Source organism: Solea senegalensis, linkage group LG5, assembly GCF_019176455.1.
Source record: "Solea senegalensis isolate Sse05_10M linkage group LG5, IFAPA_SoseM_1, whole genome shotgun sequence".
In the NCBI taxonomy this organism is placed as follows: domain Eukaryota; kingdom Metazoa; phylum Chordata; class Actinopteri; order Pleuronectiformes; family Soleidae; genus Solea; species Solea senegalensis.
Window position 1 is genome coordinate 3,804,683 of NC_058025.1, and position 26,532 is coordinate 3,831,214.

The 26,532-nt window shown below is 42.0% G+C and overlaps 1 protein-coding gene and 1 long non-coding RNA gene across 3 annotated transcripts in view; one reads left to right on the top strand and one right to left on the bottom strand.

The window, feature by feature from the left end:
* The window catches only part of LOC122769991, a 42,318-nt gene extending 29,197 nt beyond the window's left edge, over positions 1 to 13,121 (bottom strand). For both annotated transcript variants that reach the window (XR_006360486.1, XR_006360485.1), the window contains exons 1-2: positions 13,043 to 13,121; positions 2,392 to 2,453 (exon numbers count right to left, since the gene is read on the bottom strand). This is a non-coding gene — a long non-coding RNA (uncharacterized LOC122769991). The remainder of the gene's footprint in view (positions 1 to 2,391; positions 2,454 to 13,042) is intronic.
* Positions 13,122 to 18,866: 5,745 nt separating this feature from the next.
* Positions 18,867 to 25,634, top strand: LOC122770082 (hyaluronan and proteoglycan link protein 1-like). Its single transcript, XM_044027050.1, has 4 exons — positions 18,867 to 19,159; positions 23,115 to 23,459; positions 23,809 to 24,108; positions 24,484 to 25,634. Exons 1-4 carry the CDS (start codon positions 19,066 to 19,068, stop codon positions 24,771 to 24,773), a joined length of 1,029 nt encoding a protein of 342 aa, XP_043882985.1. The 5' UTR covers positions 18,867 to 19,065; the 3' UTR covers positions 24,774 to 25,634.
* Positions 25,635 to 26,532: the final 898 nt, after the last annotated feature.

Here is a 26,532-nt window from a genome sequence, read left to right on the forward strand (position 1 = left end):
CAAGTCCTGCTCCACAGAAACACTAAAAATGCCACCGGGGCAGTTATAAGATAATACAAAGGTAATAAAACGATGTACTTTTCACTATGTGTTTATGAATTCTCTGCTATTCTGGAGGCAATATCAGCCGATATTCTATTTCATTATACGTCCAGAAATGTTTCTAGTGGATAAGGACAACAAGCTACGAGCACACAGAGTTTTGCAAAGTACATTGTTGGCAAAACACACAGGCACAGAACAGAGGAAGACATTGATAAAGAGTACAGCTGCATGCCAAGTATATAATGTATACAGTATGCTCGTATGGTGTTTGCAATGAATCTTAGATGACACCATATACTGTGGGACCATGGGCTGAGAACACATGGTGCTGCACATTTTATATTCCCACATCATTTGTCATAATTTCCCTGATCCCATGTACTTTGTCAATCCCACGGCGGGGATTTGTTTTCACGTATGTTTCCAGACAGCTGAGTTCACAGCGTTCTAATCGATTAACATGACACTGATTGCATTAATGGTGTTAAATTCTACACTTATGTGTCATAATATATAACTTACACCACGTGTCTCAAACTCAAATGACCTGGAGACGGATGAATGTATGGTCTGGTCAAGTGGAACAACAGGAAAAACAACTATTCAGTAGCTGTTGGTGATAGAAGTGTCACTATTTATGATATTTCACGACATTTAAAAGTAATATATTGAATATTCCAGTGGTACTACCAGTCCCTATAGAATTAGATTTGTGTCAACACTTTTCACGGAGCAAGCAACACGTTATGAATTGAATGAACAGAAATGAACCCCAAAATCAAAATACACAAATTGCAAATGATTTGGCTTCTGAGTTTTGGAGCACTGTTGTTGTACGTCTAGAACTTGTTCCCCCAAGTTTTCCCCATCGAAGTTCCAGACAGTAGCCAATCAGCAGGCAGCTGCCTAAGGCCCGCCTGGTGGATTGAAAACCACGGAGTTAGATGATCGGATTGTTGCAATAAAGGACACTGTCCTAAGTAGCATCACTACAAACATTAATGCTAATGACCGTACTAACAAACAAAAAACTTAAGTACCACCAGGGGAAGCTTGCGTACCAACTAAATAACATGGACAAATGTAAAAAAAAAAAAACACTGAACAATTATTCAGGGAAGAGGAGGTGAGTTTTCATTTTAACTCAATAATAAGTTGTGTAAAATCGAGGTGCAGCCTTGACTTTGAGATCTCTGATTTACAGTATCTTCATGTGAGTGTGCATTCATCAGTGTAGTTAATTGTATGGTACTGGCCTTCACTTCACATCATTCACATGCAGTCAGTTATTACTCAGAGCAAGAACGAGTATGAAATCAACGGTTAGTGATACTCAGCTGTGTGAATCATGGTATCATTTTATCATTATAATAATTATCATCCTTGGTCAGACCATGCTCTGTAAGTGAGCGAGTCCTCTAATGATGAACGATGTGTTTCCTGTTCTCGCACTCTTGTTGACTTGACCGCTAGAGACCGAACGGACCACTCGAAGAGCCACACAGTAGTGACACTAAATAAATAATTCTGCACACAATGAGCCATCTGGGGCTCTGCAAAACGTGTAAGGAAACCTCAGAGGAAGGCGGTTTGGAAGAGTTGCACATATTATTATTGCAATTTCAGGGCATATTTAGTGCAAGAAGTGAGGACATGTCCTCAAACTGACTTGTGTGACAATGTGTGCCGAGGTTATTTATTATTCAAGTCAAAGCTTTACATTAAAATGTAACTCGTAAAAAAGGTATCATTTAGAGAGGAAACCCCCTTTCGTATAACGTATTCCCCTCCTCGCGTATGTTTTGGTTGCGTTGTACCCACAATGCCTTGCGCTGTAGTCCGCTTCCTGTGTTTGGTTCCCTTGAAGCGAACCGAGACCTACGTTTCTAGGCGGACCAGATTTCTCTTCTTCACAGTTCAGGTTGCGCATTCACATCACCCCAAACAAACCAGACATTCCAAGAAAATGAACTAGGGCTCGATTAAAAAGGGCTGGTATGAATGCATGATGTTGTGTTCGGGTAAACTGGAAAGTCTAAATTAATATATTTCTGTCTACTCTGTCCAGGTTGTACCTCTTACCTGTGACCCTGTACAGCTAATAACTTTGGTTCTTTCTTCTCTTCTTTTTTTTACTTTTCCATTAAACCACCACCACCCGACAGAACAACAAGAGTAAGTATTGTAATGAGTATTTGTCCTGGTTTCTGCGTCACAATGACTCACATCAACCATCAGACCAGTGCCACTTGTGCAGAGAGTTGAGTTTTTGTTTGTCTGTTTGTGTCATATGCAAAAAAAAGGATGCCCCGGATGACTGGGACTCTTCATGTTTAGAAATCTCACCGTGCCAAGTCTCTTTGTAACGTCCAAGCTCCAGCGTGCGGGTCGTGAGCTTGCATGAGATTCTGAAAAAGAGCGAGAACGCACAGGATGTGAGCGAACCACAACAATAAAAGTGGGCTACAGAAAGAACTGACCAAACTATTTATCTGTCATTGCATTACAAACTAACAGTGTGTAGTTGCCTTGGTGATGGACTGAGGCCATTAGTGGGAAGGGACAGACCTCGAGGACCTGTTGGCGGTTGGTGAATTTTATTTGTTTGCACACATCACAACCGCAGAAGCAGTGGATTTGACTGTACTGGTACAAAAGGTTTGCTTTGAGCTCCTCTGCTCTCAAAGCCGATCACATAAGTGTTCCCACAGAACATTATCAGATGAAGACAAATCTCAGGTGTCCTCCCTTGAAGCCCTAAAACGATTGAGGAAGCATATGGAACCCCTCAAAAATAAGTGGTACCAAATGTCCCCTCCGGTCTTTGTCCAACAATTGGGTCAGTGTTGAGTGGAATCATTTGCAGCAGAGCAACAGAGAAGCGTTTGTTTAGAAAACCGCGGTTTTCGCCAACAAGTCTTAAAAAAATAAAAATCTCCACCCATCATCCATCAGTTGGCATCAAAGGACTTTTAGGACACTTCATAAGAGAAGTAAGAGACAAATTATACAGAAGACAAATGACGCCCCTGTGTGCAGGTTTCGTTTTCTTTTGTTTGCATTGATTGATTCCATATTAAATGTATTATGGATTTGACATCTCATGTTAACATAGACCGTCTGTCTGTTGTTGCCATGACTGAATATCTGTCTGCCATAACATTTTATTTAGTATGTCTAAAGTGAAAGGAGTAGCACCTGGTGACATCTTCTGATGCTGTGGCCCATCTGTGTTATAGTGGTTATTCAGTGATACTGTTGTCTTTCTATCAGTCTGGTCATTCTCTGCTGGCATCAACATTAAAGCCACTTAAATCATTATTCTTCACCATTCTGTCAGTATAGGTTCTATTCACGCTATCTAAATGCACTGCACTTGCTGCTGTGTTTGGATGATTTGTGTGAACCCTCGGTCTCTGGATTTTAACCCTTAAAATGCAAAAAGAAACTCAAAATAATGGAGGTTCAACAGTGACATCAATCAACAGGGACCAGAAGGATGCCACTTTGAGTCATCAGCCTTTCAAGGGTTCAAATCCTCAAAATGACTGAATGTTTGGTAGTTCAGAGCAGGGCTGAAGTTGTTTAAGAGATGTATGCAGAAAAAAAACATTAATCAGAAATGTTTTATAACAGTTTTTTGGAAGTGGACATGTTTGTCCTTAATGACTTAAGATGGTAGTGAATTAAATTGACGCCTGAGGAGAAGTTGAACATGTGTACCTAATAAAGTGGCCGGTAAGTGTAATATGGTCTTACTTTTCCAGTAGCTAACACAAAGAGGGTTCTATATATATATATATATATATATATATATGTATCCTCATATGTTACTTATACAAGTCCAGTCATCACAGCCCAGGCGGTGAACTAAACGGCGGGACTTCTAAGTTATGTAATCTATGTAATGAAAGCAAGTCTCTCTGAGTTAATTCAGAGAAAATGAATCAGAAAAGACTTAAACAGCCGTGACCTGAGTCACTGCTGAGTCAGCCTTATGCTACAGATCGGATACCATGATCCAGCTCCTGCCTCTTGCTGAGCAAGGCTCCCCCTCTCTGTGGGAAATCAATCAAAATGTCCCATGTGGTCAAAGTGTAGGGTTTTACTTTGATTTAACCACAGCTGAGTCACTGTTTCTTTACATTCAAAGGGGAATACTGTATGTGAAGTATAGCATAGTGAAATAATCCAACACCGGAAAGCAGCCAACATTGCGACTGGCTGTTTTCCAGAGTTCACTGCGTTTGGAGAGGAATTGTTAATGTGAGCTCTTGGTGGTGATGTGATGTTTTTTTTTTCTGGCATAAATTTGCAAATACAAACCAGATATATGACTGTACACTTTTGAAAAGTGTAAGGGTTGAACTTAAACTGCCTCAAGGCTTCAAAATAATTAAATCTGACCGTGCAATAACCAGAGCCACTTAGCATATATTTCCCTTAAGACAGAAATGACTTTTCACTGTTTACTAATTTCACACTTCTTACTGTTTGTGACATGTTAACTGCTTTGGTTGTGTCATGCAGTCAAACATCATTCTGCTTAACATTCATTATGTCAAATCAATCCTGCATTACACTTGAATGTGGAAAAAAGTCGGAAAGAATTACGACTTGAGTGGTGATGAAAATTAGAGGAAAACATAATTTCTACAAACAGTAAATGCAGTGAAAACAGTGACTCACAGGTGCACGTTGTTTTGATTGATGCACTGAGATTCCAGTAGTTTAAAGGTACATTTCCACCTCTTCCTCACACACACTTCACATACTGATATGGTGAAATTAGATTAAGATAAGGTGACTTTAATTATTAGTATTGTTCAATGTTACTTTTTTTTTATTATTATTATTTCCTTATACACTCCAGTCAAAATTCCTCAGTCAAGTCATCCATCCATCCATCCATCCATCTATTATCTACCGCTTGATCCTCTACCGGAGGGTCACATTCACACCTATGGTCAATTTAGAGTGTCCACTTTACCCAATCCCCATATTGCATGTTTGTGGACTCTGGGAGGAAGCCAGAGAAAACCTTTGGACACACAGGGAGAACTGCACATAGCAACGTTTGAGAACCATGGGGTCAGATGGTCAGATTAATGTTAATGGCGGTATACTAACAAACAAAAACATGAACATGTCTTGGGCCAAACTATACCAGACTATACCAGAGTCAAAATGTAGGATATAGAAGTCATCAACTACTTTGCATGCATTTATCCAAAACAGGTCTCTAACTACAAACCAATGATATTGATACCTTGACCTTGACCTTGTGATGGATTGTCCGCTTGTAAAGTCTATGTGTTCAGGGTTGTGGTCTTATTTCAAGATTTTAGTCACTTCCAATTAACTTTTCAATTAAGTCATTCTCGTGTAAATACAACTGGACTACTAGGGCACACCGGGAGTAAATGAGTGAAAACAAAACAAGCATTTAAAAGGATTTTTTGGACCTGTGGGTATGGGGTATAATAAATAAAGGCACATGACATCACCAGTCCTCATTGTCTTTGCCTGTCTCCATGTTTCTGTCAAGAGTTGACGTCTTCCTTAAAAAAACATCTGTAATCGACTTTGAGCATGCACAGGCTTTCATGACTAGTGACTCAAGTGTTTTCACAGCACTGCTTGCTCATGGGAAAGGCAAAAGAATAGATTAGAAACAGCTTAAAGTTCAGTAGCCAACGCACTTTATTGCCCAAAGGGGAAATGACATGAACACGGTCCAGTTCGGAGGATTTACGTCCCGTCAAGTATCGACTCTTTATCGTGGAGATGTCAAGGCGATTCATTTAAAAGGGTCATCATTAGCCACAGTAAAATAGAGGCTAAACTTTTTTTGTCAAGAACTCTTTGAGGTCTAGTAACTTTATCCTTTACCAGCCTCTGTTGACAGTTCGGTATAAACTGTTTTGGTTCCAGCATCTGGATCGCCTTCATACAGAACATGAAAGCTGTTTTTTCTCATCATATGAAATGTGCGTGCACCAAGGCAAACTCCACATGTCGTTATATGTTAAAAAAAAAATTACGATTCCCCTGAGATTCTTTGAAGTATAGCCCTGGCATAAATAAATATTCCATCCAGCGGCACATACATACATATAGAGGTTTACACCTGAGCGCCTGCCAGCTTTTTTGTTTGTTCTTTTTTTCCTCCATGCATTAAAATAATGGGTAAGAAGAAAAAGGTGTTGCTGAATCACTGCTGCAAGAAAAACAGGCACACTGGGGTTCCAAGTGAATTCCTTTTATTTATGATGTGATTGTGCCTGTAAATTACACTACACACTGTAACATATTTGACAGTAAGATACTGGCTACTAGTGGCATTACTTTCACAGCAAATTGCTGTGTCTCTATTATTCCCTGTAAATCACTGTGTCCTGGATATTTTACTTTCTTAGCAGGCTTCTTTATCACTGTAAATTGGTAGTTGTTTGTTGTAAATCCAAGTGCCTTAGCAGCATTTTTCCTGTAAAAGTCAGTATTTTACTGTAGCTATGTGTATATTATATTTGGTTTAGCTGTATGTGTAAATATTGCATTTAATTGAATAAAATAATAATAAAACACGAAAATACAGCAGTGTGTCACAAAGTATCATAGTTAAAGCCACTGAAATGATAATGATATATTTAGTTTGTGAACGTTACAGATTGAATGAAACAAATATCGTGTTTCCACCGGCTTGACTAGCCTCGGCACAGCACAATTAAGTTGTGTTTCCACTAGCATAGTACCTGCTCTGGCGAGGTTCCAAGTGAGCAATACTATGCATACTATACTATGAGGCGAGGCGAGATAGTATAGTATCTTTATGATATTTACCGCGTAAATAATTGCCACATATCGCATGAGGTGTGACTACAGTGCACTCAGACAACAGAAGCAGCTGTCTCAGTGCGTGCATATCCAAGGACAGAAAAAAACTGTTAAGCGCTGCCAGTGAAATCGTTAAGTTGGAGACAGTTCATCCTCTGCAGTTACAGTGTCATAAATCCATAGCATTAAAAAGTAAGATTTGGGAACTACTTTTCTTCAAAATGATTTCCCCCCTCCATTGTTCTTCATTGTTCTCCTATGTACGACATGTGGAAGTCATTCTCACGATGCAGCATATATGTTCCTGAACAACAAAGCAGCCAAAGGCATCACTGTAGAAATGGATTCAATGACGGCGCGGTCAGCCGGGCTGATCCAGAACAGGGATACATTAGAGGAAAAGAAAAACTGTAAAATGGTTTCAAGGACAAGAAGAGTGGGTGGAAGAGTGAAGAGTGAACGAAAAACAATCGTATTCAAGATGACCAGATGTACAGTACATCAAATTTTATCCATCTTGCGAGTCCTATAGATGAATTCTGAGGCTTGCTGATATTAAATTACTTAGGAAGATCAGTGTCAGGCTTAGTGGAATAGATTGTGGTAGCATGGCATCACTTGGTCTGGTCTCAGTGCTAGGTTATGAGTGTAAGGGAAACTGTGAGGGTAAAGAAAGGAAATGGGCATGAAGAGAGTATTCTACAGTCCAGCTATATAAAAGAGAGAGCAGTTACTTTGCCCAGAACATGTTGGTGTTGGACGGTGATGGCTGAAATCTGAAAAAGCCACACAGGATCGGATCACAGAACAAATCCCGGATCAGAGCTGCTGTGCTTTATATTCGATTACACACTTCAACAATGCCAGTTTAATGTGTTTCACACAGAGACGAGCATCAACAGCAACAACTGTAGTCATTTCAAATTGAAAGAAGGGAGAAATGGGCACTGCGCAGGCTACATTCATGCGTTTGCGTTTCTACTGGGCAAGCTGATTTTCACTGACGCTGTTTGCTTACTTTAAGTAAGTACTACTGACAAAAAAACAACAATGGTTAACAGTAAGAGGATTTCTGTACGAGACCAACAATGAGGTGAAACTGTATGGAATTAGACTTCTCACAAAGCAAACAACACTTTTTAAGAAGCAAAAGATTTCCCCAACAACATCCGACAAAATACTTCTAAATAGCTAACGTTTGTCAGATTATAAACGATAGATAGCAAAAAAAAAATTTCTGATGTCGATGGGGAACGAGTTCCAGACAGACAGCGACTCCAAGCCCGTGACGATGTACGGTCCATTGAGCTGTCGCTCCAAAATTCAGTAGCCAATAGACAGGCAGCTTCCTAAGGCCCACCCATAAACAAAAAACCACGCCGCAAAGAACAAATCAGGAAGCACAGAGAACAATTCAATTCAATTTTATTTGTATGGCGCCAAATCATAACATACTTTATCTCAGGGCACTGTATATAGAAGAGGGAGCGCAAACAACAAGTGAGGGAGCGCAAACATCAAGTGAGGGAGCACAAAGAATAAGTGAGTGAGCGCAAAGAACAAACGAGGGAGCGCAAACATCAAGCAAGGGAGCGCAAAGAATAAGTGAGGGAGCGCAAAAATCAAGTGAGGGAGTGCGAACAACAAGTGAGGGAGCGGAAAAAAAACTGCATTTTCAAATAATAAAATACGTTATTTTGAATGATTAAAACAATATTTTATTTGCTGTGTTGTAAGTGTTGTTGACACAAATCTAATTCCATAAAACATAAAGTTTTATCATAGTTCTTCTTATTCACAGCTGAGAGGTCAATGACAACCAATCAGGAAGTGGATGCGATTAGCTGTGACATGATTAGCAAAGGTCATCTTTCAAACAATAACAGAGTCAACGGTGTGTTTAAACTTCTCAATTTGTCAGGCTCTAAACAGATGTAACGCAGGGGTAAGAAGGTCGGTGGTCGTATCTGGAGCAGAATTTATCTTTCAACAGTGTGGATGGAGCCATAGAGTGGTACTGTGACTGTTAATAATTAAGCTGTGGACACGTAGCATGATATCCACAAAATAAAATAAAACAATCATTACATAATAATTCCCTGGTCCTGCTGAGTCATTTTGTGGTTTAGGTGTGGTCAAATGAAAAAAAAAGGAATCCTTGTAAAAGTCAAATGACTTTTCTCTGTTAAATGTTAATACTTCACAAGCGTTTATAAACACTTTATAGTCTGTCACGATGTGTAATGTACTTCAGAGTGTATGACTCATTGGCCTTAAACCATCACACTTAACCTTGGAGTGCGATCATAGCCACTCACTCTCTGCTCGCAGTACATCACTGCAGGCCGTGAGCCTCCCAAGCAGCTGGGAAAAGACCCAGCTTTTCTATAAAACCAGCACTGAGACACAGATATTGTGGAGTAAAAAACAAGAAGAGGGAAGAGAGTCAATAACAACGAGTGAAAAGAGTGACTGCTGTAAATCTGGATAATTGCTAATAAGTCTTCAAAATGCCATGTTTTCTTTCCTTCTGAAAAAGAACCCAGGGGTTGTGTTGCATGAGAAGGTAAATCAAAATCTGACTAAGAGGTGGAGGAAGAACAAGAGAGACAAGACATGGACTGTAATGTTGAGGGATTAATAGACGGTTTACAAACGTCGCTCTCCATCCAAGGATTATTTTCTGTTTCGGGAGGATTGACGAGAGAGAGTGAGAGAGGAAAAATGGAACAAACTCATTCCTCTGCTGTTTCTTTCCTCTTTTCACGCTGCTTCCTGTTACACAACGTCGCTCTCCATCCAAGGATTATTTTCTGTTTCGGGAGGATTGACGAGAGAGAGCGAGAGAGGAAAAATGGAACAAACTCATTCCTCTGCTGTTTCTTTCCTCTTTTCACGCTGCTTCCTGTTACACAAAGAATCCTCTGTGAGAAGAGATTGTGTGTGGCAGACGGGGTGAGGGGGTAAGGGGGTGAGGGGGTGAGTGTGGGGGAGGGTGGTCGGAACCCCCCCGTCCCCCTCGAAACACAAGAGAGCGAACTGCAAACATTTATCACCATTAATGTGTTGTTGCAGATGTGTGACGGTTTTCACTGAGGCTTTGACTTGTAAGATTACACAAAATTAGGAGAATAAAATGACAAATTATATTAAATATCCGATGGCAAATGATTATAAAATGTTCATCTTTGAGAGAAGGTATCTTGTAAATTAGCATAGGTCATCGAAATTCAGTGGAAGCTAATTTCAGACCCACATAAATTCTTATTTGTATCCAGTGGCGATTTTAGTCTGGAAATTCTGGTGGGGCCATGCAGGAAAATCTTATAATGCAATCCAGAAATAGCACATATTACTCTCATACCCCCACAACACAAAAACACAGTAGCAAGTGAGAGAGGGGACCACAACACATTTGACACAAAATTACAGCTGAATAATGCCATCACACAAACAATGCCAATCTGATGACGTATAATATCATATCAATAGCACCACCAAATGGCAGTGTTCAAAATCTCACAATATCAAATACTCAAGATCGAAAAAACAATGTGACAACTATAACAACAATGCATGAGCCATGGCATGAAAGGCGCACATCCCATATACAAAGCCACCACACACTATCGCATTACAGAAATTCCACTATAATTCAAACAATATGTAAACTACATTATCAATTACAAGTGGAAATTGCGCTCATCAAATGTCAGTGTTGAATTTATTATTAACTTGTGCTCCACGACATTTTTGACACAGGAAAACATAAAAGCTTTTACTATCCTCCCCTGCACAACAGCACCCTCTGGTGGGGCACGGCCCCACCGGCCCTTAATGAAAAGACACCGCTGTTTGTATCATAAAAAATACCCTGGAAGTGATGATTTTGCTGCATTGATCCAATTAGTGTCTCACTCACCACAGTGGGGAAAAAAACCTATCCTGTGTTGGTCCCATAGAGATCAATTGAAGCTGAATATGCGTCAGACAATCTGCGATAAACGGCTGATACTGAACGAACTAGACATAGAGCTGATTGTGATGAAATGTAAATACAACAGCACTTATTTGACCACTTCTTTTTTTGACATTTTTAGGAGGAAGAATTCTTCGCTTCCGGCTACTTCGACATAAATCGCTGACATTTTCCGATTTCACAGCAACATTCTTTGTAACAAAGAGAAATGAAGTTCATGACACCTTTTTGGCCACAATGTGCACAATAAAGCAAAAGCATATGGAAAGTATATGAGAACAACTAGTGTGACGTACATCAATGTACAGTATTAACGGTGTAAATGTCAGGAGAAACTCCCAATTCAACTTTATATCGACTCCACTGCTAGAGTGATGACAGCCTGTGCAGTAACTCATGAGTATACACCCAGAACAGAGCGTTGCTGTTTCATAAACTTCATTTTCCAGCCTAAGCATGCATTGTCTTAAGGTGTGGAACATTGTTAACATGATCCTCTAGTATCCTTAAGTAATAATAGTTTGTCCAGTTTTATTAACAGATGTGGTTTGTATTGATTATTCCTGGTGCTATGCTGCCTGGTGGCTTTTGTATGTTGGCATTTATTTTTGTTTAATGTGATTTGTGTTTGCTTAAGTGAGAGACTTCTCTAAACATCTGCAGAGGCAGTTTTCATCAGAACACTGGGGCCTCATCAGTCTTTCCACTGTGTTTGGCTTGCTAAATGGGTTTTATGTCTTTTGATTACAAACGAGGAAACTCTGCTCTGTGACTAATTTGTGTTCTCTGTTAAACACAGGCCTTGAAACAAGTCATACACTTCATCTTGAAGCAGTTTCTCATCTTGTACAAAGTGTGTGATTTCTGCACTTTTTGCCACATTTACCATAAACATCTACCAGCTTGCCGATCACCATTATTTCAATTTTTTTTTTTTCAATGATCTTATTTTGTGGATCGTGCAGCCCGAGTTTGGACAACATCTGTTTTCCATTCTGCAATAAATGGTAAGAGCCCACTTTTTTTTAATTGGAAACAGATAACTCCCTGCTGTGCTGGTCGACTCACTTTCACAAAAAGAGCATAATAATAATGCTGCTGGTTAAAAGTGAAATCTAGAGGCTATGCTTTAGAAATCTAAGTTTCTGTTCGTCTTACGAATACGAATTGGTCAGTACACTGCATGGATTAAATGTCATTTTACGGCACCATATATCTATCAGGAACTTTTTACTTAAAAGCAAGTTTACATAGATCTAACCAAACGATATCCCTACCAGCACTCAATATCTCTCTCTTTTGTTCCTCCTTGAAGTTTGTCAACAAACAATAACTATTTTGATATCTTCAAATGTAACATGTTGGATGATTACAATTTCACAGGGATAAGAGGAAACTGCATTCAGAAACTTGAAATTAGTATTTTATAGAACATGATGTAAAAGTTTGTTTTTAATCTACACACTGTATATATATATATATATACATACACATGTGTACATGTAACAACTGTACCTCTCCGCCACTCACAAAGCTTCCACACCAGTCTAATGCCCTTGTTTCAAGTACAGATGTTGAGCAGGAAATGATATTTAACGTACTGTAATGATAAAATAGCTTACAGTATACAGTAGGAAGCCATTTTCTTTGCTATAATGGTCTGTATTTATGTAGCACATAGGCTTTGTGACCACTCAAAGCTGCCTAACACTTATTCACTAACACTTTTATTTACGTGCAATGCATTTTGTATCACACATCTGTCACAGCCATGCACACACACTGCCGGCACAGGCATCAGGAGCAATGTAGCCTAGTCCTTTAAACCCCAACTTCCCCCAACTGGGAGACACAGCTAAGCACTTAGTGAATAATAGTAGAACACTCCACTAAACGTGAAAGAATATGGTGATGTTAAATTTAAACAGTGACACATTAAAATGTGACAAACACGGCTCAAATAACAACTAAATGAATGACTACATATCAAACTCCACAAGGCAACTTCTCTGGATCTAATGCTAGGACACATTATCCAGAACACACAACACAGACCTTGAATGAAAGCAGAGATTCCGCGGTTTCTGAGGATATCTACGTCAAAGCACCACAGAGGTAATAGCCAAAGATAAAGACAACAGGAATCGCTTTGCTGAACAATTACTGCAAAATGTCTCTTACCTTTGACGTTTCTCCGTGAAAAGTTGATATTACAGCGGAAACAACGCTGTGTGTAGTCAGACGAACTTTCTGTGTTACATTCAAATCCTTCCGGGCGTCTACAACGCACATTAGGACCTTGGGGGAAGCAGTACCTGTCCGCCGGCGTTCTGCTGATTCTGATTGGCTGACAGTGCTGTCAATCTCATTCTGGGCAGAACATCGTCATTCTATTGGTTCTAAATCGTCCAACCACTCGCGGAGATTCATGTAACGTTCAAACGCTGGTGTTCATGGTGTTTTATTCTGCTATTCTGATTAAAAAAACACTTTCTGGCGATTTTGTATGGTTAAAATAAGCATATTAAAGTCCAGACAGACATGTTTAAGGCTTTAGTGTTAAAGAGTTAAGAGAAGCAGTGGCTTATAAACACCTTTTTTTTTTTTACCACTGATCAGTTTCTCTTTTGTTTCAAAAAAGTAAGGCACTTGATTTAGTAACAATTAATTCACACTAAAACTATAATTTGAATGTGTTATAATAGCCTAGCTTTGTTTGTTTGTTTGTTTTTTATATAATATATTTCTAATAGAATATATTCATATAAATGGTCTATAGTTATACTGTGCATTCACTCACACATTTATACAGTGTTTTTTAATCACATGTTTTTCTTGCCCATTCACACAAATTGTCTTGCCCAGGCATAATTTGGCCGGGAATCAAATTGTTGAAAGGCGACTTGTTGTACCACTTTATCCATCATCTCTACCACACTAAGAAAAAAAAGCATGTTTATCCAGTAGGAGTAAAGATGATATCATATTCAGGGACGCAGGAAAAGAGTCTATTGCTCACTCCCAATATAATATCTCTGCATAAAGGTACAGTTTTGCTCCGTCTCCATGTGTTGCTCACTTTGTTATGGCTACCGAGACTCCATTAGGTGTCCAGAAACACGGCGTTAACTATATCCTTTTTATACCTTTCCAGATATACATCACTACTATCACAGACGACATGACTCAGATGTACGTCTAATGCATGATGCCGCTCTGAGTCACGGGCAGGGTGTAGTCAGGATATGTTAAAGGAAGGTTTTACTTTTACAATTCATCTGTAATCTTAACAGAAAGAAAACAGAAAGTGATTTTACTGATGAAATATGACTCCATAGTTAGTTATTTCTCTCCAGCTGGGAGACTTCGTCAAGGCTGCTGTTGTATAATCCCCAATATCCAGGCACCCGGTGAGTGGTGGAGCCATAACGACATGATTTATATTGCGAGCTGACGTAACCGGTGTGATTTGTTTATGTTGCGTTACTGTAGCGACACTCCCACACATGTGTGCAGCTGTTGGTAACATGGAGTTACACACACACACACCCACAACGCCCCAAGACAAGAGAAAAGAAAGAGACACAAACGCTTGTGTCCTTGTAACACAGCATTTTACGCAGTAACTCTTGATAATAAAGAACTGGACATACATTCACCTTATACTGTTTTATTTGGACTGTTAATGTGTGTAACATTTCTGTTATCTTATTTATACCATATGTTAGTGTCATTAAATGTCATTAAAAGTTTCTATTCTTATTACATGATTTTTGCCTCTATCACTGGTGACATTAATTTACAAGAAATAAGAATGTTAAATATTTAGTACATGGAGATTAAAGTTTGATTTAGCACCTTAAAGTACATTCATTCTTGATTAAGGCTTCATGGGATGTTTTAGATTTATTACAAATCGAGGCAGAATTGGCTTAAAAGGATGAGGGTGCCCAGTGTCATCATATGCTGCAAAATTAGTTTTCATGATACTCCTGATATTGATTGCTATCCAGAATTAAGCCATAATATACTTTCTTTTTGAATTTTCCTGCTTAGAAGAATGAGATGAGACCAAAAAGAGGTTCGCACACAAGTATAACTGCTGCAGGAGGGGCTCACAATGATATTTCCTTTTATAGATCAGATTTTTACTTCATGAATCATTTGTAAAAGTGTAGAAACAAGGCATTTAAATCCCACTATGTGCCTGTGTGGACATGTGTAAACTCCAGTACCAACATTTGTGTGTTATTATGATACGTGGTCTTCCTGGTCTTCTGTGTGCTGTGACGATGTTTAACAGGATTTATAGACGCATGACACTCAGAAATGGGTAAAAAAAAAAAAAAAGGTACATCAATCATGACTTAGATAAAGTTATATAACATTTCTTGTTTTTCTTTTTTATGTTCGACTCACTTGGCACTTGGTGAAAAAAAAAATCATTTCAACCTCCTGGTGGCATTTTCCTCGCTGCTGTGCTGTGGTTTTGTCTTTCACTGTCATCAGATGGATGAAACGTCTCAACATCCAAACACAGCTCTGCTTTCCCCCCGCGGCCACCGTTCGGTCATTGCACGAAGGTCGACCAAAGAAATTGAGCCGAGGTCCTTATGGGTGGAGTGGAGCCCTGCAAGATCCGTATCTAATAACAGAGAGTATTCATTACAAAATACACAGATATGTTTAATGGTTTAATTTCTCCCCGGGCTGATAATAACATAATGAGTCGATGATGACACTCCGCCCTAGTGGCGTCACAGCTGCTCCGCTAACGCATGTTCACGTTGAGCAGATCTGCTTATTCATCACACCCTGATCCTTCTCAGTTACGTGTGTCATCACCTCATCATTACCGGGAGCCAACAGTTGCATTATGCCCACATCATCGTCTTGCACGTGATGTTCTGGTGCGGTTAATGAGGAGCACGTGTTGCTCAGTGTGAACGAGAAACACTGGGGGTAACCCGTGCTTGTTTAGCTTTGACTCTTTCCTGTCAAACCTCTGCAGGACATCTGGAGAGTCAGTCCATCTCCCCCACCCTGTACCCAAAATCAACAGGAATTCTACCAACCGACCTTGAGCTGGGACATCAACCTACAGAAAGCCAGCTGTCTGCGTGCTCACGGCCCCGAGGCTTCACTCTCAGGCTGCAGAAACTTGAATCTGAGTCTGCGGAGGGGCAGGACTCCAAAAGCTCTCAACCCCGAGACATTAAATATACAGTACATCCAAAACAGAGCCGGTACATTCTGTACTCCAGACTATGCACGTACGCAGATGTATGGGCTTGGACAGAACTAGGAGACGTGCACAACAACACTGGGACACAGATGCTTGCTAATGTGACTATGCATGAAAACAACTGGACAACTCGAATGACAGAAAGTGGTGTTAACGCCGTTGCCAATAAGAATCTGGAGATGTTGCTTCCCTTACAACAGATGTGCAGGGGAAACGTGAAACCGCACTGTGTCATGTAAACAAATGTCCGTTACATTGTCAGCTGAGTTTACACAATGCTGATTAAGCCTATCAGCTCCATGCAACTCGCGCTGTATTTCTCCGCGTTGAGCTCTTGTGTCGCCCAGTCACGTCCCCACCCTGCACACAGGAAGTGACCTATTATGACACAAGGACAACACAAAGAAGTGTATAGAAGAGCTACGATTTAAACAATATCATTGTCATGCAGATATATAAATAAGATTATCCTTTATTATTCAATTATAAACTGAACATGTTGCACTGATTACATTGATATGGTATTGCACTGATTATATATCTCACGGCTGTGTGGAATAAAATGAGGTGTGGTGCCTGTGGTCTACTGGGACAAACAGTGCTGGTGATGCCAAAATCTAGCAATTTAGATCTGTTTTTGATCTCGTACTGGGGTTACAAAGTCAGTGCTTAACGGCCAGATCCCTGTCCGAACAAGTAATGGGAAACAAACGTCTTTCAAACAACAAATAAAGTCGCATGACATGACTCACAGAGAATGTGTCAAAGCCAAGAGTCTCTATCTATCTATCTATCTATCTATCTATCTATCTGTCTATCTATCTATCTATCTATCTATCTATCTATCTACCTACCTACCTATCTATCTATCTATCTATCTGTCTATCTATCCATCCATCTATCTATCTATCTATCCTAACTTCTATCATCTATCTATCTATCTATCTCTCTATCTATCTATCTATCTATCTATCCTATCCTACCTCCTATATCTACCTACCTATCTATCTATCTATCTATCTATCTATCTATCTATCTATCTATCTATCTATCTACCTACCTACCTACCTACCTACCTACCTACCTACCTATCTATCTATCTATCTATCTATCTAGCTATAGAATCATATTCCTAATGCAATTTCCAGCTTGGACATAACAACTGTAGTTAATAATACCATGTTATTTCCAGATGCATATCAAGGCAATCGCATGTTAATGAGAATTACTGTAGGCTATTATTGAGTAATACCCTTAAAAGATGATAATTAACATATTATAATCATCAAAAGAAGATGACCCCACCCTAATATTGCTTTCTTATTACAAATAATTATGTAATCATGTTAGTACCCATAGTTTCTGCCGGTGGATCGTGAGCCCATTTAACCCAAAGACACATCTGCCAGATTATTTCACTCTCGGAAGCGACCGTGGGCAGAAATCTGCACTCGTTTAAGACTCGGCTAAGTTCTGAACTCTCAGGATGTGTCAGGCCTCCCTGTGCCATCGCACTGGGGCCATTGTATGTTTGTGATTTCACCCTGGTCGCGGGGGCCCGTGGCTTGGTCTTACGTAACAGCTCCCCAGATCTTCAGAGGATTGGAGGAGCCGCGGCAGAGGATGTGCCCAGAGCAAGCCGAGACTTTAGAGTATACAACGGCAGGCCCACCATGCTCTCCTCTGTCAACTCTGTGTGTGGGGGGGGGGAACAAAACTGAGGTATTGACAAACAGGGCAGAGGGGACGAAGAGAGAGAGAGAAGAAGACAGTCTAGGTTTTCTCAGCTGTAATAACTCCAGTGATGGAGTGGCGGTGCAGCAGCCTACTTCTCCACTCCAAGGCTCGCAATTTCTCAACGACAGGCCAGGCGGCTGAGGAAACGTTTGGTGTGTGTGTGTGTGTGTGGGGTGGGGTGGGGGGTGGGGGGGACCACACAGGAGCCCTCTACTCCCAACGTCTGCTCACAAATCTCTGTCTTCCCCTGGCAGGAGCTACACTCTGCTGTACTGTGCTCTGAAAAGAGTGAGCGACAATTCAATTCACAGTAACTGTGGAAAAACGGCGCAAGGTGGGGTCCATCGTTGATATGATCCCTTACCCTTTACGCCCCGTTGCAGATGTTTACAACACGCGCATTTGAGAACGGAGAACCAAACAAAGCACTGAGCGTACGTACTGTAGCTCTAACAACAGAGCGAGAACTACGGCGCGAGAGCGTGATGAATAAACAAAGAAGCGGGAAAATGAGTATGACTTGCAGAGCAGAGCAGCTGCGTACGTGGTTTTTATGACCCATTTACATTTAACGGCCCTGAATTAAACGTGCGTACAACTCCACAGAGCCGGGAACGTGCTGTATTATAAGCACACGCCGCTTATGTCCACACACGTGCGTTTGTGAGTGGAATTGTGGCTCCTACAGAGTTCAGAGTTCACCGTGCAAACAACATTCATTCAACATGATAAAGACATCATGAAAGCAGGAATAAGTGAGTGCAGCATAGAACCAGAAGGAACGAGTATTTCTACTGTATAGGACTCTCTCTCTACACGCTGAGTCCATCATATGTCTCAGGATAAATATCACCTCCCCTCCGTTTACGTGAATGAAATGGGGGGAGTCTTTCACAAATAATGGGGGCAAAACGGGAGTCAGGATAGAGGAGATGGGAGCATGGTCATGGGCTTAAGGGAGAGGGGGGAGAGGGGGGAGTGGTCTCCACCAAGCAAGGCTTCAATAAAAGGCTCTTGTCTGGACGTCTGAGGAGCCCAAACTTTCCAGTTGCACCCCAGGCGGCGGCTGCTGCACGAAGACAGACAGAGAGGGTGGCACCGATCGAGGCGTCAGAATTCATTTAGCTCTTTTATTATTCTCCACTTGAGAAAGTTGCTGCAGTATTTGTAACTTTTAAAGTCTTATTTTTTAACTGAAGTGGGTGCGAAAAAAATCGAGAAAATGACCGGTCTGCTGTGCATCACAATCATCTCCGTGGCCCTGGCTGGCGGTGCATACAGTTTTGTGACTCCCCCTCCCTTCACCCTTTTCACAGGTAAGGTTGTCAGTGTATTCATGTTTTTTTTTTTTGTTTTGTTTTTTTGTTTTTTTTTGCATATGCATGCAGAAGAGTGTGAGGATGAGCCGTGTAAAGTGGTGCCACACAGAAGTGGCTTTGTGTGACAACAGGCTCATTGTGAGCCGTAGGTAACTCACTGACTGGTTTCTAGGGTAACACACGCACACACACGCACACACACACACACACACACACACACACACACACACACAGCCCCAGTGTGACTTACTCATTGACTTGCTGCAGACAGACCACCGCAGCACAGAGCGGCTGCTGAATAAATCACTGTGTCATTCACTGAGGCTCTCTGCCGACACTATAGTGAATGAGGAGGACCACACCATTCATTCATTCATTCATTCATTCATTCATTCATACTGCTGATTATACTGTTAAAATAGGTCACAGGTGCCTCAGGGGGGTCCTGGACTGGAAGTAGGCTGTAGGTGCTCGTCCCCGTTTCTTAAAGTGAATTCTAGTCTGCTTTGTTTTGCAGGACGAGCACTTAGCCTAAGACATAAATCATGCCAGAAGGCAGCTGCACTGCATCACGAGGTTCAAACGCGAGTTTAACGACATCATGTGACGACGGACAGTTGTTATTTTGATAGTTTTAGTTTAGTTTTGACGGGGTTTGATTGCGCTGAATAAAAAAAAAAAAAGATGTTCAAATTCACGCGCGTCTATAGGTTGACGCTCTGAGATTTTCCACTGCAAACCCCACCCCCCACCCCCGAACTAGACGCCTTCATATTATATACTGAGCGGTATTTAATGTGCTTTCAGTAGCTGACTCGGTAGATGTCAGATTAGGAGGAAATTTTGCTCGTCCGTGGGGAGAAATGTTTCACTCTGGGAGAAGAGTGAAATTATTCCCATTTACCAGTGATGTCACAGGTGTGTGTTTATACCGAAAATGACCTCACAGCGTACATTTGACTGATTTACCAGTTTTCTCTGTCTGTCTGTCTGTCTGTCTGTCTGTTCACTGGGTGTTGCCCCGTCCTTGAGTCTTTACTGACTCACGCTGGCTCTCTGAGCTTCTGGAGACCGGCCATCGTAACACGAGCACAGTAATAGGTTAATGACCCACAGCCAAACATATAGAGCCCCCCACCACCCCTCTTCCAGAGGAGGTAATAGCCTGTTAAGTCTAAAGCCTACTGTGGTTGCTGGTTACTGAGACTTGGCCCCCGTTGCTAGGGCTGGGTGGGAAAAAAACCAAAAAACGGAGGTTTGGCTAGAGATCGGATGAGGAGCTGTGTTTAGTCTTGAGGATGAGACATGGAGATGTTCACATTTACGCCTGCCGTACAATGTGACATGACGACTCCGCTGGCAGTTGGCCCGCTGCAGATGTGTACCCGCGTAGGCCCCGAATCACCGTGAGAGAACACCGGAAAAGGAGTCGAAATGGAAATACCGTGCAGCAGTTGGCCGGCTGCGTTTGTCCCAGCTGTGCTTGTTAATTGTTTTTCCACACTGAGAAGTCACTCAGCAGCAGAAAGCAGCAGCAGCAGCAGCAGAGGAGAATATTTTCAAGAGGGCGTGGCACGCCGTGCACATGCCGATCGATGTGCGAATGAAGCCACTGCTTTTTGAAGAACATAGCCACGATTATATTACTATATTACTATGTTTTAAAATGCAAAATATAGGTCAGTGAGTAGATTAGGACACGCGTCAGTGTCGCAAAGCAAGCAGATGGTTTCAATCGTTTGCTAATATCGGGGCTTGGCCACAGCTGTTGTCTTTTCTTTCTTTTCTTTTTTTGCAGCAGCACTTTTAATGAAACCCATTACTTTCATTTGTTAAACATGACAACTTGGCCCCACCCTCTGACCTCTCTTATATAAATAGGACGCAGTGTGAGGCGTGACAAAGAAGAAGAAGAAAGACGACTAAGTAAACACACCAGGCTGCGTGCCCTCACACATGGTCTCCGGTGAGACCTGTAACTGCTGGTAAACGCAGGAGCAGGAAGTAGGAGTGGAATTACGTTTTTTAACGTTCTGTCTGCTACTAGTAACATTAGTTTTAAGGGTTAATCTGGTTAATCTGCTTTAAAATCCCCCTCCATCCAAGTACAAGTAAAAACCAACAGTGTTTGGACAGAAACAGTCTCCAGAATCCTGAATCCTGAGCGGGTGTTGATGTCACCGTCGCCTGCACCTTTGCCAGCGGGTTTAGTCATTGTGGATTCTTCAGGTTTCAATCCCGCCTGCTGCGAAATGTTACCCATGCAGAGCGTTTTTATGAGGCACGGCAACGAGCCTGTGAGTCATTCCTCGCTCGCGGACGAGTCTTTGCCAAGATGACTCTCTACTCGCTGACCGGTCGAGTAGAGAGAGCGAGGCGACTGGGTGTGGCCACTGGGAACGTTTCCACGCACGGTTAAGTCACCGCAGCGTTTAATCGGACTCTTCCGATCCTTGTCCAAGTCTACGAGCCCTAAAGTCTTCCTACCGTGCATTTCCCTTTTTTAAAATATGCGATTGTTTGAGCTGACAGAGCAAAAACTCAGTCATTTGACTCTCAAACCGTGTTAAATTCAACTCTGGGAAATTAGATTTCGTACAATTTCAGTCAGAGTTAGTCAGGCTAAACACCGACTATGTAATAATCATGAAAGACAGGCCGCTGCAGATGAACTGGTTCTGCAGGAGAGCTCAATACCAACGATCTAAGCGTTGACTCGATTAGTTGTTCCAGTCCCTCTCATTTTAAAAGGCCTGGATTAGCACAGATGGCAGTGAGCCACTCTAGCTCTTATTAATTCCTGTATTATCCATGTGGGAAACATTTCCCCATGCCGCAGAGCCACTGACACTATTCTATTCTTCCACCCACGGCTCGGATGTAGCCGCTCGCCGCGAGGAGCCTCGGCGCAACCGCTTGGCACCCTCCATCGGAAAGCAGAGACTGATTGGTTTAGACACAGATCTTAGAGACTGAGTGAGCGGTAAGGAAATCCGCAAACCGGTTTTCAGAGAACCGTGGACACGGGAACAATTAGATTTGTAAGATCTGGATTTGTCCAATCCCACTCACTTGGTCTGCAGACTACAGTTTTTTTTTACAGATTTAGGTGTAATTTAATTGACACTGTTAAGTAATTACCACATACAATAATGGAGCGTGTTGACTCCTGTATCGCAGAGGTTAATTGTTTAAGGTTGGCCCCCGCGGGGGACGGCGGTCAGGGATCCTGTATATCTGAGCATCTGTTCCTCGTTAAAGCCCGGTAAAGGTCACCTCCTTGCTGGTCCGGGGGCATCTTAACTAAGCAAACCCTGTGAGGTCCCAAAACGCGGACGTGGAGAACCAGCGGTGAGTCACAAAAGGATAGTTTCACCTCTGACCTCTGGTTTCAAACAGGGAGGACAGAGCGAAGGGGTTCATTTTTCACAAATCGGCGAGAAATGAGCATGGGAAGGGTTAATGTGGAGGGATTACACGAAACCAGGACTGACAAGAGCAGGAAGGAGACTGAAGCTGTCTGCTTGTACAGACTCTGTGGGCTAACACCTGGCTGGGGGCCAAGACTGGGCCGCTCCAGACTCTTAAATCACTCTGTGAGGGAGAACACGTTTGATGGCGAGCATATGTGTATGCATGTAAATACAGTATATGTATCCATGCTTGCCAAAACATGCTGCGGAATAATTGGGGCCAAAAAAAAATGCTTTTTTTGGGGGGAGTTCAATCCTCAGAAGCAACATTTTACAAACGGTACACCCTGACTTGCTTTATCATCTGTTTTCCTCTAAGTGGGACCAAAATTTACAGAACTGACGTCACGCTCGATTGGAAAAGACACGAAACTAGCGATTCAAACCATGAACATGTCCTGGAAATGTTTACTGACGTTCTAAATCCAGTCCAGGACTTCTTTTTTCAAACATGGCACCATGATCTCCTCTTTCTCCAGTGAAGGTGGTCGCCGACCTGGGCGCCAACGTCACCATGCCCTGCATGCTCATGTCCAAAGACCACTCGCTGTCCGACGCCGGCGTCCGCGTCAAGTGGACGAAGGTGGCCGACGACGAGGCGCTGAACGAGGACGTGATCCTCTCGATGGGCGTGCACAAGAAGACGTACGGAAACTTCGAGAACCGCGTCTTCCTGGAGGAGAAGGGCGACCACGAGGACGCCTCCCTGACGATACTCGACGTCTCCATGGCCGACACGGGCAAATACCTGTGTGAGATCACCAACGGGATGACGGACACCGTTCAGGAGGTCACGCTAGAGGTGCTCGGCGATTTCACTGCTGGTAAATATGCTCGTTTTCATGTCTATTATTTTCTATTATAATCCGATTATAATCCGATTATAAAATAACCTTCTATACGACTTCATTTCTGTGCAGCAGAATTTAACACCCAGTTTCCCCTCAGATGATCTTCATCCTTCTGCACAGAGGTTTAGTCGAGCACAAAATGAATGATTAAGCAAAGCCTGGCCTCATTTATTCTGGACCTACATTCCGTAACATAATACTTAACAAAAAAAAACGCGCTGAGTCAGCATTCCCGGAGAAACTGCAGCAGACTCAAAAGGAAGTCATTTACAGAGCAGATTTCTCATCATCACATTAATCCCGTGCCCTCTGTGTCCCTCAGGTGTCGTCTTTCCGTACCACTCAGAAGTGGGCCGCTACAACCTGGACTACGACACTGCCGTGCTGGCCTGCCTGGCCCAGGGCGCCGTGGTCGCCTCCCCCGAGCAGCTGTACGAGGCCTGGGAGGCGGGTCTGGATTGGTGCAACGCTGGCTGGCTGAACGACGGCTCGGTGCAGTATCCCATCACGAACCCCCGAGCACCTTGCGGCGGCTCCAACAACGGGCCGGGCCTCAGAAATTATGGCCAGATGGACAAAAATAAAACCTACGACGTGTACTGCTACACCGCTGCACCCAAGGGTGAGGCTTTTTATGTCATGTTGTGCGCTGTGGTGAAAATGTGTCCAACGAATCCACAACGCTGATTAAACTAAGTATAGCGGTGTTCAAATCCCGCGAGGGACGGAACAACAACATTGCGCTAGTAAATCCAAAGACACGCCGACAAAACTTGTCAGAGGTGAATTCTAATCCTAATCTCGTCATGCCGCAGTTTGACAGACTGTGATAAAATGTTCTCCACTCTACTCGCACACAAACGCGTGTCTGATAGTATTGCTTGACATAGTCTTCAGATGAAGGACGCATCATGTTCAGGAATAAACAAACTAAAACCAAACGTTATCCACGGCACCATTTAGAAAGCTGATGTTCTCCTGTGTTTTCCGCCACCAGGGAGTTTCTACTGGTTGACCCAACCCGAGCACCTGACCTTCGACGAGGCCGTGCAGGCCTGCTTGGACGACGGCGCCGAGATCGCCATGGTGAGCCACATCTTCGCCGCCTGGAAGCTCGAGGGCTACGACCGCTGCGACGCCGGCTGGTTGGCCGACGGCAGCGTCCGCTACCCGATCTCCAGGCCCCGCAAGAACTGCAGCCCCACGGAAGCCGCGGTGCGCACGGTCGGCTACCCGGATAAGACCCAGAAGTCTTACGGGGTCTACTGCTTCAAGTCCCAGCAGTGAGAATAGGTGGATAGGATTAGACAGGCCATAACCACCAAAGAGCAGCAAGAACCACAACAAAAATAAGAATCAACAAAAAAGCAGATAAGCTTTGGATTTTGAAATTAGCCTGAATCTCTTCTGATGCTGTGATAGCTGTTTTCCGATCATAATAATAACAAAAATTGTAGCCCTTCAATCCATATTCCTCTTCTCAACTTTGAGGCTGAAAACGACTGATGAATAAAAAGATCAGGTGCTATTTTATATCATTCAGTATCTCGTCATGGACGCTAACAAAATAGATGAGAAGTTTTTTGGTTCATGTGATCAAAATTGACTTTAGTTTTCTTTTAAATAAAGAAAATAAATCTCAAATCTATTGGACTGTGACCGTTCCATCGGTTCCAGTTTGAAATCCATATTTGTTTTTTTACTAATGTGTCCTTATGAATGTTTTTAACAAAACTGTTTTTGTTAGGAGTTTTTACGTTTGCCTCACACTATTAAAAGTGCAGTTTTTGCATTGATGAAATCACATCTGACTGCTGAGAACGTTTCCAAAATTGATATTTTTCCCCTTTTATTAGATGTAAATAGATAAAAATTCACCCCCCGGTAACCACTTACACATGTCTACTACTATTAGTTATAGCAGTTATTCTTCCACGTGAGTAAAATAGAATCACAGTCGGCCCAAATTCTGTTTCAGTTGCCCTAAAAAAAGAGAGCATATATTGTTGTGATGACAGCTTTGTTTGTGTTTTGCTTTTTGCTACTTTTTTCCTCTCCATTTTCTAACATATATTACTTACTGCAGGTGAAATGTGGTATGGCAATGTTGTTTGTAACAGCTAAAAAATGTACACACACACACACACACATAAGAAAAGAAAAGTGGTGAAGGTATTTTGTATTTTGTACCTTTTTTCAACAAAGCAGTTTGAAATAAAAAGAAATACAACTCCAAAAATCAGCGTCGGCGTCGCCGCTCCTTCCTTCCTTTTTACAGTATCTGGCGTGGAGCCACATCACACGGAAGGACTTAAGATCACATTCATTTGCTCATAGGCTTTCTACCAGCCCACCACTCAGTGAAGACAAAGGGGCAGTAACACGGTCTGTGGGAACTGGGTCAGATTTGGGCTCGTACAGCACTGAGCTGCCAAAAACCCAATGACGCCGTGTGTGTCAGCGACCAGAAGCAAGAGTTTCGCTTTAACAAAGATCCTATAAATAAACATCTGCAGGGAAATGCACAAAACCTACTTTTTGCACACTTAAAGGGCAGTTCCACCCATTTTTTTCCTACTTGTTTAAATGAAGAATAAAACTAAAATCACTCTATTCTAAAATTTGATCCATTTTTGTTATTTATTTGGTTTTTTTTCCCAGATCATTTACTCATAAAACTTGGCAGAAACACAGTTAAGAGCAGGGCTTTTATTTTCTCTTCAATCCCAACTTCCTGTTAGGGTGAAGTGGCCCTTTAAAAACCTCAGCTGTTCCCTTGTCTCTGGATTTTCGTTTCCATAAGCCGACAACTGAATTAAATCACTTCTCGAACAATCGTCTCATTGTTGGCTCGTTCGGCAGTCGCAAAAACGCCGGACGCTCTATTTATTTTTTTCCTGACGTGGTTCCAAAGAAACAACTCCTGTCAACTCCACGGGTAAACCGGATTAAATTACATGTGACAAGAAAATAGCGCGGTAACGAGTGATCGATAGACACTTTGGAAACGGATGGACAGAATCCGAGATGCCTGAAATGGAAAAGG

What these genes read in the sequence shown, in the direction of transcription:
- LOC122770082 (XM_044027050.1), top strand. Translation starts at nt 19,066, where the DNA reads ATGACCGGTCTGCTGTGCATCACAATCATCTCCGTGGCCCTGGCTGGC. An exon ending in TCCCTTCACCCTTTTCACAG is followed by an intron (nt 19,160 to 23,114) that starts GTAAGGTTGTCA and finishes CTCTTTCTCCAG; the next exon opens with TGAAGGTGGTCGCCGACCTG. An exon ending in CTACACCGCTGCACCCAAGG is followed by an intron (nt 24,109 to 24,483) that starts GTGAGGCTTTTT and finishes TTCCGCCACCAG; the next exon opens with GGAGTTTCTACTGGTTGACC.